We start from the raw sequence: 13,914 nt of genomic DNA, 5'->3' as shown, positions 1-13,914 counted from the left end.
CTGCAAGGAGATCCAACCAGTCCATCCTAAAGGAGACCAGTCCTGGGTGTTCATTGGAAGGACTGATGTTGAAGCTGAGACTCCAGTACTTTGGCCACCTGATGCGAAGAGCTGACTCATTTGAGAAGACCCTGATGCTGGGAGGGATTGGGGGCAGGAGGAGAAGGGGACGACAGAGGATGAGATGGCTGAATGGCATCACCAACTCGATGGACATGAGTTTGGGTAACTCCGGGGGTTGGTGATGGACAGGGAGGCCTGACGTGCTGTGGTTCATGGGGCCGCAAAGAGTCGGACACAACTGAGCAACTGAACTGAACTGAACTGAATTCTCGGTGAGTCGACTGGGTGATTTTTTTGCATATCTTGCCTGAGCTCAGTCCTGAGTCTGCTTTCAGCTGATGGCCAAGTTGGAGGCTGGGCCTCCTGCACCCTTGGGCTTTCTTACCAGGCTTCTTTTTGGCTTTGTGGTCCCAGAACCAAGAAGGTAAAGATACAGGCTACAAGGGTATTTGAGATCTAGGCTCTGAAACTTGCACAATATCTTTGTTTGTGCCAGCAAGTGAACTAGCTAGTTTAGAATCAAGGGATGAGGAGTCAAGTCCACCTCTTGAAGAGCTGAGCTACAAAGAATTTGTGGCTATGTTTTTCAGTCTACTACAATTGATCAGATAACTATTTATTCAGTAAATAGGTATGTTCTATTTAAGGATTGTTTAAGAATTAAAAATGAAATGAATAAAATACAGTAATTTATAAGTTGCCATTTTTTCGTTTTCCTTGGAGCACATGGTATTTGTGAATTGTCATTCCATTTTTTTCATAGAGATAAATATTCATAATATTCTTTCCTATGGTGTAAAAATGAATCATTATTAAATAAATAAAATATAAAAAGAGTCTTAGGAAGAAGCAAGTCACTTGGATTTGGAAGTAATTTTTACCCTTTCTAAATTTGTAATAAAGAACATGTATTTTATAGTCAGAAAAGAAATAATACTGTGTCAGTGTATCTCCATGCAGCTATGAATATCTGTAAGCACAGAAATTAATTCAGTAGTGAAAAATCTCAGGGAAGTCAGGCTTTTCTTTGTAGTTATTTTGTAACTTTGCTCTCATGTTTCTTTTAACTTTGCTTTAAAGGTGATTTGTTTCCAGCTCAAAGTTTGCCCTTTTAGGATAATTTTGAATGAATGAATAAATATGTAAAGCTAATGACAAAGATATTAGCTATCTGGAATTTTGGTTTTTTTGCAGGAAGCATCACAAGAAAATGAAAGTATTTAATTTGCTTGGAAAGTTTTTTTTATGAGCAGTAATCTAACTTTTTCCCCCAATATTTTCAAAATTATAAGAATGATAAGAATGCTGCTTTTCTTCTGATGGAAAGTGACAGGCTAATCGTCAGTTTACCCAGAGTGAAGTGGACAGAGTCAGCATTGATCATGGCATCTCAGCTCCAAGAAGAATGCATTGCATTTATTATAGAAAATTTCTCCAAGATCATTCAAAGTGAAAATTTTGCTCTTCTCTTACAGGTACTATGTCTAAAATTATATCCTATATTTAGTCCCATCTTTGTGTTTTGATTATAATTATGTAAGAGTTTTCAAATGCAGGCTCCCTTTGATTAAATTAGTATGACTTAAGTAAATTCCATACCAGCTGGCATGTTTGCCTAGGATTTAGGGCAGTGATGGACAGGATTTTTGGCTCGTACATAAGATAATGAAGGGAGGAAGGGACAGGTTGGAGTGCCCTGGCAAGGCACAGTGTAACTATAGCCAACTCCAGTCCTCAGTCAGCTAAGCCGTACTTTAGAAATTGAAGTCATAAAGATGTTTTGAGCAGTAATACAATTATGGTCCATGAAAAATTCTCTTACTGGGACCCACATTCTCTAAATTTAGTTACTAAAGGACTTTTATTACTTATTTCTAGGCTCTGTCTTAGTACTGTTTTGGCTCTTAAGAAGTGTGTGTGTGTGTGCACACGCAGATATTTTTAACAGAGGAAAGGGTTTAGTATAATATTTATTATTATAATTATAATAATTATATTATTATTAACAGAAGAAATAAGTTTTCTGATTGAATTCATACAACCAGTTATGAATGGCCAGATGCATGCCAGACTTCCACATTTCTTACACATATTCCTATTATATGTCAATTTCTGTGTTTTATAGTCACAAGCAATGAGTAGCACATCTGATCTGTTGGACAAAATTTTTAAAGCTGTTGAAGAAAACATTACCACTGAGAATAGTTGCTCGCTTCTTATGGCTCTGGACACATTACTGAACTCTGACAGTACAAAAGAAATGGTATTAAATATCATAAAAATTAATTAAAATGATGAAATATTTAAAGTATTATAAGATTTTTAAATATATACATATTTTAAATGTTGCATGATTCATTAAAACTAAGTGTTTGATACCTGGGGGTTGGTTATAGTCTGAAGTTTTATGTATATTTGGGATTTCTTGTCATGCATAATTTTAAAAATTTCATTTACCTCTAAATGGACTTACTATAATTATAGAAGTTTAGAAATTTAGAAGTTTGGCTGGCTAATTCTAAGCATAGTTTGGTAGCAATATTAATTGGTACAGCATAACTTTAGTATTTCTCCCCAGTCTCTCCATTAAATTTCCTAAATATAAAACTTAAAGAATTTTAAAGGATGTTTTAGAGTTTTAATCATCAGTATCTTAATTTTATAATATATTTTTTAATTCCTTTTTGTTTTAAGAAAAAAATCAGTTAAACTTGGATTGACTGGGAAAAGGCAAAATTAAAATATATTTTATTTTTAAACAATTCATGAATGGTAATAAATAAGCTAATTGCAAATATTGACAATTTTTTCAACAAGAATGACAAAAAATTGTCATCATATTTATTATTACTGCATAGGATATTTGACCTTGTAATGTCATAGTTGATTTGAAAAGGATGTGGAAGGTATTTATATAAAGGTTATTGGTAGTTTAAAACAGTGGTTAAAAGGACAAGAGTGAAAGAGTAAGGTTCGTGTTCACTATAAAATTCTGTTATTGAAGAGTAAGCCTTCATAAATATCTTGTACCCTACGATCTTAAAAATCTAAGTGATGACATCATTGATCTAGCTTAGGAGTAAGTAGATTCGGAAAGGAATAATGACTGGTTGCTATGACAATGTGGCTCTCACCAGCTGCTGATTTGTTGCCTGAACACAGGGTTTTACGTGCAAGATCCAGGCTCTGCGTGATAAGCTGTGGATCTTCCTGGTTCAGTCTTTCTATGCTGTTCGTCACACAGAAAGCTGGAAGCTGATGAGCACAGATGATCAACAGAAAATCCAAGCAGGTATGTTAGCCTTGAGATTTTTTATTCCTATAATTGTGACAAGGGATGTTTTAAAGGAATTCCAGTAAGTGGTAGGGTTAACGTTTATTTGCTTCCGTTCGATAACAGCCTGCTAATTGAAACTAGTGATAGTATGTTTAGGCAGTTTTAATAAATCATGCTTTTTTTTGTTTGTTTTTTGAAAATGAAACTCATTTCCTTTATACATACATATATAATTCTACTTTGTATTAGCAAGTGTTCTAGCAAATTTGCTTAAAAGCATTCTTGTAGAGAGATTAGAAGTATAGAAAATGTAACCCATACAGAACAGATTACCAAACATACTTTCTCTCCCTTTCAAAATATATTTTTCCATAAAGCTTTTCCATCTTCTTTTGCATAAGATACCCTTCCTTGTGGTTTTGCTTAGATTAGATGGCTTTATTTCACGATCGATTGGTTCAGTGATATGATGTGTGCTATTGCGGAGTGTCCCGCAGGAGCCGCACAGTCGTCTTTGACATTTAATAGGTACCATTTGAAATGTTAGCATTAAACAAAGGAGGTATACTGCTCAGAATGTGTTCAAAATGTTACAATAGAAAATTGAGGGTGTGGAACTAAAAATGGCTTCATGACTATTTTTGGATTAAAGCAGGTACCTTAGGAAAAATATTGACAGATTCAGTAAGTTTATTTTTCAAAACATTTTAAGAGACTGTATTTTATGAAGCAAACATTTCTGTACTATAAAACATGGAAGACATATATGATATAATATATTCTTGATAACACATGGATATATTAAATTCTTTAATGGTTTAGTCAGAATATGATCTGCTCTGTCTTGTGTTAGGAGTATAATATGCTAGTGTAGCTAGATGTGATCTCAGGAATACTTTGCAAAGAAATCCAACAAAATAATAAAACAACAAAATCTATGAAACAACAAAAGTCATGAGAAGGTCTTTATAAATTGAAATTTTTTTCCTGTGACTATTTCTGTTCTGATTTTTAGATGACAGTTCATCTGTATGATTCAGTGTGAAAAAATAAGATCAGCATTCCATGCGTAGGTGTCAGTCAACTCTCTTCTGTTTGAAAGTAAACTTTGTTTTTCTCCGTTTTTTAAAGGATTTCATAGTTGGGTCCCAAACAATCTTCTTTATCTTAGTTCTGCAGAGTGCTAATATAAAATACATGTAAATACAAACACATACACATACCTACAACAAAATGTTATTGGCATTCCAACTAATTGTCAAAAAGAACTTTTCAATCTACTACATCAGTGTAAAAATAATTTTTAAAATCTTAAATATGTTGAATTATAATGAGTCCTGACCTATGCATAATTACTGCATTGGGAAATCCCAGATAAAGGAGTAATTCTGGGTTCTCTTTTTTATAACACTTCTTATGTTCTAGTTTGAGTTACTGATCTTTGGGAGAAATCTTGAATTAATTTCTACCTGTATATTTTTGTACAGTCATTTGCTGACCACAAACCAGTCCTTGTAATTTTATTTCTAGGAACCTGCTTTGTCTTATAATTCCTATAGAACAGAGATAGTAGAAGGTGTATGGTAGAATTACAGATAATTTAATGTATTTTTCATCAGCTATTTTAATAAAAATAAAATTGGAAATTATATATATCTCTTCAAAATATATTTTAAAGCTATATAACCTTCAAAAGGAAAAAATCCATTAGCTAAACTATATTTACAGCTCTTGTATCATTATTCCTATATTTTTCCCTGACGTCATTTAAATTCTTATTTAAAGAATATCAACTGAGTTCCCCAATAATTTCCATATAAACCTAAATCTATAAAATGAATTTTTATGTAATTCTAAAAAGAATGATATAAAGTTTAAGGACTGTCTTATGTTTTATTTTCAACAAAACCATATTTTTTCTCTTTACTCTTTCCTCCTGACATACCTGCAAAATTAGAAAATTTTAACAGTGTTTTTATATTTTTAGGGTAGAAATTTTCTCATATTTAATAGTTTATAAAATATTACATTTGCCACAATCTGTACTTTTTTTTAATTTGGAAAACCAGCTAAAAGGAAGTTATCTCTAAAATTTCACACCTTGAGAAAATTCTAGGTTTTTGTAAATGTACAAATCTTCTCCACAAGGCTATATGTTTCTCATGTATTAATTTTAATAACATAAAATCCATAGGAACAAGAAAATAAGATTCAAAATAAATTTCTTTAAGATAACTTCTAAAGCAGATAGTTATTTAGTGTATTAGATTGTTTCAGCTTTTTAAAAGTTATTTCCATCAAAATATAGCCATTTTCTGCTGATATATTATTATCCCTTTACTTCTGTGGTAATAAGAGTGCTTCCTATAAAAATAAATTGCTATTTTTCCCCTACAGCTGCATTTGACAAAGGTGATGACCGAAGACTTGGCAAAAAGCCTATATTCAGTAGCTCTCAGGTAAACTTTTACAGTTTTATAAGCCCAGATGAAAAATAATTTAAATTTTATTATATTTCAGAATAATTTTTTAAAATTTATTCATTAACTAAAGCTGTTCCTGGATGGAAATAATTTTGACTCTTTTTTAAATCAAGTAAACAGTTTTAAATTTTTAAGTGATAATCATTTTTTATATCCAGTTGACATGGGAAGTGAAATATTGTCTACCTTTTTTATTTCCTTGAAAACCTTTTTGGCAACTAGCACAGTGGAACTATTCCAGATCAGAAATTGTCCAGAATTCTAAATCCATTTCCATGTCTATTTTTCTTTCTTTTTTTTTTTTATGTCTATTTTTCTAATTAACCTACTTCTTAAAAAGAAGATTTTAGTTGTCCCAGTTTTCTCTAAACTAAGATTTTAATCCACATAAGGTATTTTTGGTGTGCAAAAGGCAATTAACATCAAGAGTACAGTTGTGTTCACTTTAAAAGTTACTTGGTGTACTTACATGCTGCTGCTGCTAAGTTGCTAACCAAAATAGTCAAACTCTCTTTTTTTTATTTATTTTATTCATTTATTTATTTATTTTTGGCTGTGTTCGGGTCTTTGTTGCTGTGCGAGCGAGTAGGGGTAACAAAGTAGAATGGTGGCTGCCAGGGTCTGGGGAGACAAGGCAAAGGGGAATAATTGTTCAATGAGGATTAAGTTTCAGTTTTGCAAGGTGAAAAAGTTCTAGAGGTTTGTTGCACAGCAAGGCATATATAGTCAACCTGACTGTACTACACACTTAAAAATAATTAAGATGTTAAGTTTTATGTTATTTGTTTTTTAGCACATTTACACATACACACCGGAGAAGGCAATGGCACCCACTCCAGTACTCTTGCCTGGAAAATCCCATGGACGGAGGAGCCTGGTGGGCTACAGTCCATGGGGTCGCTGAGGGTCGGACACGACTGAGCGACTTCACTTTCACTTTTCACTTTCATGCATTGGAGAAGGAAATGGCAACCCACTCCAGTGTTCTTGCCTGGAGAATCCCAGGGACGGGGGAGCCTGGTGGGCTGCCGTCTATGGGGTCACACAGAGTCGGACACGACTGAAGTCACTTAGCAGCAGCAGCAGCACACATACACACACATACACACACACATTATTAATGATGGTTAGAGTTTCAGTCTAGCTAACTTAATATATGTGAAAATTATACTAACCTAGACATGCATTCCAATGATATGGAGACATACACTGAGAGTTCCAGTTTGAAATGCAAAGAGTATATTGCCCTTGCAAGAATGGAATAGGGAATCTTTTGTGCCTTATCGGCTAGTAGATAGGAACTCATACAGCTTCAAGCCACAACCAGTAGCTCTCATGGCTGTGGCAGAGGTCAAGCTCCAAATGTCTAGGGTGAAAAACTGTGGGACACTGGACCTTTTTGCTAGTACACCTCCTAGCACTATTTCCCTAAGCCTATTTCATAACATACTAGCTCCATCATTTAAAAAGTTAAAATATAGTAAAAACGATGTAAAGGAATAGTACTAGACCTGAAAGTGTGTCTAAGAGGAAGGCTTTAGAGGGTTACTCTTCTTCTTTATCATATGGTGAACATTCCTAAATGGTCAATTGTATATAAGAAACATATGTAAACTTTGTAGATATAAATCACAGATTGTCTAAAAATGCATATACATTGAATTCTCACCATGTAATGTTAATGCTGAAATTTCTAAAGGACTATCAGTTCAGTTCAGTTCAGTCGCTCAGTAGTGTCCGACTCTTTGCGACCCCATGAATCACAGCACGCCAGGCCTCCCTATCCATCACCAACTCCCGGAGTTCACTCAGACTCACGTCCATCAAATCAGTGATGCCATCCAGCCATCTCATCCTCTGTCGTCCCCTTCTCCTCCTGCCCCCAACCCCTCCCAGCATCAGAGTGTTTTCCAGTGAGTCAACTCTTTGCATGAGGTGGCCAAAGTACTGGAGTTTCAGCTTTAGCATCATTCCTTCCAAAGAACACCCAGAACTGATATCCTTTAGAAAGGACTGGTTGGATCTCCTTGCAGTCCAAGGGACTCTCAAGAGTCTTCTCCAACACCACAGTTCAAAAGCATCAATTCTTCGGCCCTCAGCTTTCTTCACAGTCCAACTCTCATATCCATACATGACCACTGGAAAAACCATAGCTTTGACTAGATGGACCTTTGTTGGCAAAGTAATGTCTCTGCTTTTTAATATGCTGTCTAGGTTGGTCATAACTTTCCTTCCAAGGGGTAAGCATCTTTTAATTTCATGGCTGCAATCACCATCTGCAGTGATTTTGGAGCCCCCAAAAATAAAGTCTGCCACTGTTTCCACTGTTTCCCCATCTATTTGCCATGAAGTGATGGGACCAGATGCCATGATCTTCGTTTTCTGAATGTTGAGCTTTAAGCCCACTTTTTCACTCTCCTCTTTCACTTTCATCAGGAGGTTTTTTAGTTCTTCTTCACTTTCTGCCATAAGGGTGGTGTCATCTGCATATCTGAGGTTATTGATATTTCTCCCGGCAATCTTGATTCCAGCTTGTACTTCCTCCAGCCCAGCGTTTCTCATGATGTACTCTGCATATAAGTTAAATAAGCAGGGTGACAATATACAGCCTTGACATACTCCTTTTCCTATTTGGAACCAGTCTGTTGTTCCATGTCCAGTTCTAACTGTTGCTTCCTGACCTGCATATAGGTTTCTCAAGAGGCAGGTCAGGTGGTCTGGTATTCCCATCTCTTTCAGAATTTTCCACATTTCATTGTGATCCACACAGTCAAAGGCTTTGGCATAGTCAGTGAAGCAGAAATAGATGTTTTTCTGGAACTCTTGCTTTTTCGATGATCCAGCGGATGTTGGCAATTTGATCTCTGGTTCCTCTGCCTTTTCTAAAACCAGATTGAACATCTGGAAGTTCACGGTTCACATATTGCTCTGAAGCCTGCTTGGAGAATTTTGAGCATTACTTTACTAGCGTGTGAGATGAGTGCAATTGTGTGGTAGTTTGAGCATTCTTTGGCATTGCCTTTCTTTGGGATTGGAATGAAAACTGACCTTTTCCAGTCCTGTGGCCACTGCTGAGTTTTCCACATTTGCTGGCATATTGAGTATAGCACTTTCACAGCATCATCTTTCAGGATTTGAAATAGCTCAACTGGAATTCCATCACCTCCACTATCTTTGTTCGTAGTGATGCTTTCTAAGGTCCACTTGACTTCACATTCCAGGATGTCTGGCTCTAGGTGAGTGATCACACCATCGTGATTATCTTGGTCATGAAGATTTTTTTGGACAGTTCTTCTGTGTATTCTTGCCACCTCTTCTTAATCTCTTCTGCTTCTGTTAGGTCCATACCATTTCTGTCCTTTATTGAGCCCATCTTTGCATGAAATGTTCCCTTGGTATCTCTAATTTTCTTGAAGAGATCTCTAGTCTCTCCCATTCTGTTGTTTTCCTCTATTTCTTTGCAATGATTGCTGAGGAAGGCTTTCTTATCTCTTCTTGCTATTCTTTGGAACTCTGCATTCAGATGCTTATATCTTTCCTTTTCTCCTTTGCTTTTCGCTTCTCTTCTTTTCACAGCTATTTGTAAGGCCTCCCCAGACAGCCATTTTGCTTTTTTGCATTTCTTTTCCGTGGGGATGGTCTTACCCCTGTCTCCTGTACAATGTCATGAACCTCAGTCCATAGTTCATCAGGCACTCTGTCTATCAGAGCTAGTCCCTTAAATCTATTTCTCACTTCCACTGTATAATCATAAGGGATTGATTTAGGTCATGAAAAGACTCTGATGCTGGGAGGGATTGGGGGCAGGAGGAGAAGGGAACGACAGAGGATGAGATGGCTGGATGGCATCACTGACTCAATGGACGTGAGTCTGAGTGAACTCCGGGAGTTGGTGATGGACAGGGAAGCCTGGCGTGCTGCAATTCATGGGCTCGCAAAGAGTCGGACACAACTGAGTGACTGAACTGAACTGAATGGTCTAGTGGTTTTCCCTCCTTTCTTCAATTTAAGTCTGAATTTGGCAAAAGGAGTTCATGATCTGAGCCACAGTCAGCTCCCGGTCTTGTTTTTGCTGACTGTATAGAGCTTCTCCATCTTTGGCTGCAAAGAATATAATCAATCTGATTTCGGTGTTGACCATCTGGTGATGTCCATGTGTAGTCTTCTCTTGTGTTGTTGGAAGATGGTGTTTGCTATGACCAGTGCGATCTCTTGGCAAAACTCTATTAGCCTTTGCCCTGCTTCATTCCGTATTTCAAGGCCAAATTTGCCTCTCTTTCCAGGTATCTCTTGACTTCCTACTTTTGCATTCCAGTCCCCTATAATGAAAAGGACATCTTTTTTGGTTGTTAGTTCTAAAAGGTCTTGTAGGTCTTCACTGAACTGTTCAACTTCAGCTTCTTCAGCATTACTGGTTGAGGCATAAACTTGGATTACTGTGATATTGAATGGTTTGTCTTGGAAATGAACAGAGATCATTCTGTCGTTTTTGAGATTGCATCCAAGTACTGCATTTCGGACTCTTTTGTTGACCATGATGGCTACTCCATTTCTTCTGAGGGATTCCTGCCCACAATAGTAGATATAATGGTCATCTGAGTTAAATTCACCCATTCCAGTCCATCTTAGTTCTCTGATTCTTAGAATGTCGACATTCACTCTTGCCATCTCCTGTTTGACCACTTCCAATTTGCCGTAATTTATGGACCTAACATTCCAGGTTCCTATGCAATATTGCTCTGTACAGCATCGGACCTTGCTTCTATCACCAGTCACATCCACAACTGGGTATTGTATTTGCTTTTGGCTCCATCCCTTCATTCTTTCTGGAGTTATTTCTCCACTGATCTCCAGTAACATATTGGGCACTTACTGACCTGGTGAGTTCCTCTTTCAGTATCCTATCATTTTGCCTTTTCATGCTGCTCATGGGGTTCTCAAGGCAAGAACACTGAAGTGGTTTGCCATTCCATTCTGTAGTGGACCACATTCTGTCCTCTCCACCATGACCCACCTGTCTTGGGTGGCCCCACAGGGCATGGCTTAGTTTCACTGAGTTAGCCAAGGCTGTGGTCCATGTGATTAGATTGACTAGTTTTCTGTGATTATGGTTTCAGTGTGTCTGCCCTCTGATGCCCTCTCGCAACACTTACCATCTTACTTGGGTTTCCCTTACCTTGGACATGGGGTGTCTCTTCATGGCTGCTCCAGCAAAGCGCAGCCACTGCTCCTTACCTTGGACAAGGGATATCGCCTCACCACCGCCCCTCCTGACCTTGAACGTGGAGTAGCTCCTCTCAGCCCTCCTGTGCCCGTGCAGCCACCTACTCCATATACTATATAAATACTTTAAAATAAATAGACTCCAGGATAGAGTAAATTATGTAAGATTAGTTTTAAAGGTGGGAAGAGGTCTAACATCAGAGTCTTCCTGGTCTTAAGTATTAAAAATAGAGAAATTTATTTTTTGAGCTAAGATTTGATCAAGAAAACAAAATCGAGGACCAAGCCTATTTGAAGTTTACAAGTATTACACAGAATCCTAGTACACTGCACTGAATGGGACCAGTCTGTACCCCTAAATATGCATAATTTGAGGCCCAGAGACGTTAATAATGAGTTCTTAAATATCTGAGATTTTTTTCTTCATTTAGAAGCAAAGTTAGAGTAAGAATCTAATTATTCTTTATACCTTGCTTTTTGCTAAACTTAACTAGCTTATTATTTATGTATATATGTATGTGTATGTGAACATAAACACACACTTACCTATGTTATTTCTATCTTAAACAAATTTTCATTGTAAATAGAAGCTTTCTATATTTCGAAATAACTAGACCTTGAACTGTATATCAATATGTGCTCAAGGTAGATAACCATCATCACACGTTCTTTGAGTACCCAGTGTGTGAAGGGCCTGGTGCTAAGGGATCAAAGAAGACAACACAGGTTCTGCCTCACACCTCTACAATTTCATAACAGCCTTCCAATGGAGGGGGGGCAGTATTTACATAAAAAATGGCAATATATTCTTAAAATTTTATTCTATAATTCATACCAGTTATTCACTTCCATACAAGGTTGGTTCTAACCAAAATGATAAAGTAGGTGAATTGTCTTTAGTGCCCTTCTATTTTCCTCTTTTTACCTATTTCATTTGTTTTTAGGCCCCCTGTTCTTTTCTCCAGACAACCAATACTGTATTAAGATGCTGTGGGCGATGTTTATGGGTTTGGGGTTTTTTTGTTTTTTTTTTTTTGCTCTTCCCCTGCCCCCAAAACCAAACTTTTCAAATGTCAGTGTGTTATTTCCCAGAAGTTTCCCTCTGGCCCTTGCCTCCAGAGGACTAAATATTCAGTGATAAAGTTTCTGGCATTTGGTAAATAGGATTGAAGAGAGAATTTTTGGTGAAAAATCATTATGATGTCCCTCACAGCTTACCATGTGATGACTACCTGCTTAAAGCAGTAAATCTTGAGCTCAAGTCCTAGTTCAGTCCCTTTTCATCATGTGCATGCATGTGAGTGCTAAGTCGCTTCAGTCATGTCTGATTATTTGCAACCCTATGGATTATAGCCTGCTAGGCTTCTCTGTCCGTGGGATTTTCCAGGCAAGAATACTGGAGTGGGCTGCCGTGCCCTCCTCCAGGAGATCTTCCTGACCCGGATACTGAACCCTTGTCTCTTACATCTCCTGCATTGGCAGGTGGGTTTCTTTACCACTAGCATCACCTGGGAAGCCCATGGCCTTGGGTAAATTCCATACCTGCTTTAACCCCTGGTTTCTTGTCTAAGAAATGGAGATAGCAGCAGGAGATATCTTACAGTATTGTTGTGAGGAATACGTGAGATGATATATGAAAAGCATTTTAGCACAAAACCTGGGAGTGGGCTTTCAAAAAATGTGGGATACTATCGTTTACCCAAGGCATCCTAATACTGTTAAGTGTTCATCTCTACCGTAATTTCATAAAGTTAAATAGTATGCCTTTTTAAAAGTAGAATTTTCTATTAATTGTTGTTTGTTGTATTTCAGATTTGATTAAGGTAAGGTGATCAAAGACACATTTAAGTGATCCAAGATAATTCAAGTTTTAAGTGGCCCTAAATCATAATGTGAATTTTGCGGCTTTTTCCTCTTTGAAAAACTGGCTATTGAAACATAAAGCATTATGTGTCAAAGACTTGTCAAAATACAAAATATTTTTTTTCTTTTTTGTAGCAAAGAAAACAGGTTTCTGACTGTGGTGCTATAAAAAACAAATCCGCTGGAGGAAGTAACAAGAAAGAGTGTCTGAGTTATCTCTCTGCTCATCAGAAGATGAAATCTGATGGATTAGGAGCCTCTGGACATTCATCAAGTACTAATAGAAATTCTATAAATAAAACTTTGAAGCATGATGATTTAAAGGAAAAGGATCCAAAACCAGCATCCAAGAGTACAAAAGAATTAAAAACTGTGGAAAAAAATGTTTCTGGAAAGCCCAAAGCTATCATAAAGCCCAAAACGGAAAATAGTGATAATGCAAAGTCAACAAACCTGTCACCTAGACAAGCTGTGGAAAGATCAGCAACAGCAGCAGCAAATGAACAGAAAAATTCAGGAAATGGAAAAGGAGTGAGAAATCAGGAAGAGCAAATTACAGGTGCCAGACCCAAGGTACTCACTGGAAATTTAAATGTGCAAGCCAAAGCAAAGCCTTTGAAGAAAGTGACAGGCAAAGATTCTCCACACCTCCGAATGGCAGGGCCCTCCAGCAGATCTACAAATTCAAGTATGGAATTACTGACTTCCACTGACTCTCTAGATGAACCAAAAGAAAATGGGTCAATGAAAGAGAAGCTTCCTGGTCATAAACCTTCCTCTTGTGACTCTCGAGGACAGACTGTGAAAAACAGTGTAGAAGGTATCAAAACTTCCACTGTAGGTGAGTTTTAGCACTCTGATACTTTTATTTAGTTTCAAATGCCAAAAAGAATTTAGTTACATGTATTTATGCAAACTGAGGAAAAAGTTTTTCTCATTCTAACATTTAATTTTGTATATATTGTATTTAATTTTGTATATATTGTATGACCAGTGAATTTATAC

General features: G+C 36.8%; 1 protein-coding gene across 8 annotated transcripts in view; it reads left to right on the top strand.

Moving 5' to 3' along the window:
• The window catches only part of BTBD8 (BTB domain containing 8), a 93,674-nt gene that overhangs the window by 73,318 nt on the left and 6,442 nt on the right, over positions 1 to 13,914 (top strand). For 6 of the 8 annotated variants that reach the window (XM_019957063.2, XM_019957061.2, XM_070786118.1 and 3 more), the window contains 5 exons: positions 1,356 to 1,538; positions 2,189 to 2,326; positions 3,226 to 3,355; positions 5,738 to 5,799; positions 13,045 to 13,750. In XM_019957063.2, the coding sequence (XP_019812622.2) occupies positions 1,356 to 1,538; positions 2,189 to 2,326; positions 3,226 to 3,355; positions 5,738 to 5,799; positions 13,045 to 13,750 (1,219 nt within the window). The remainder of the gene's footprint in view (positions 1 to 1,355; positions 1,539 to 2,188; positions 2,327 to 3,225; positions 3,356 to 5,737; positions 5,800 to 13,044; positions 13,751 to 13,914) is intronic. The other 2 variants (XM_019957066.2, XM_019957062.2) reach the window with 2 other exon arrangements.

The sequence above is a fragment of the Bos indicus genome, chromosome 3, assembly GCF_029378745.1.
Source record: "Bos indicus isolate NIAB-ARS_2022 breed Sahiwal x Tharparkar chromosome 3, NIAB-ARS_B.indTharparkar_mat_pri_1.0, whole genome shotgun sequence".
Classification (NCBI taxonomy): domain Eukaryota; kingdom Metazoa; phylum Chordata; class Mammalia; order Artiodactyla; family Bovidae; genus Bos; species Bos indicus.
Note: the sequence above shows the minus strand (reverse complement) of the source record. Positions and strands in the feature narration are given on the sequence as shown.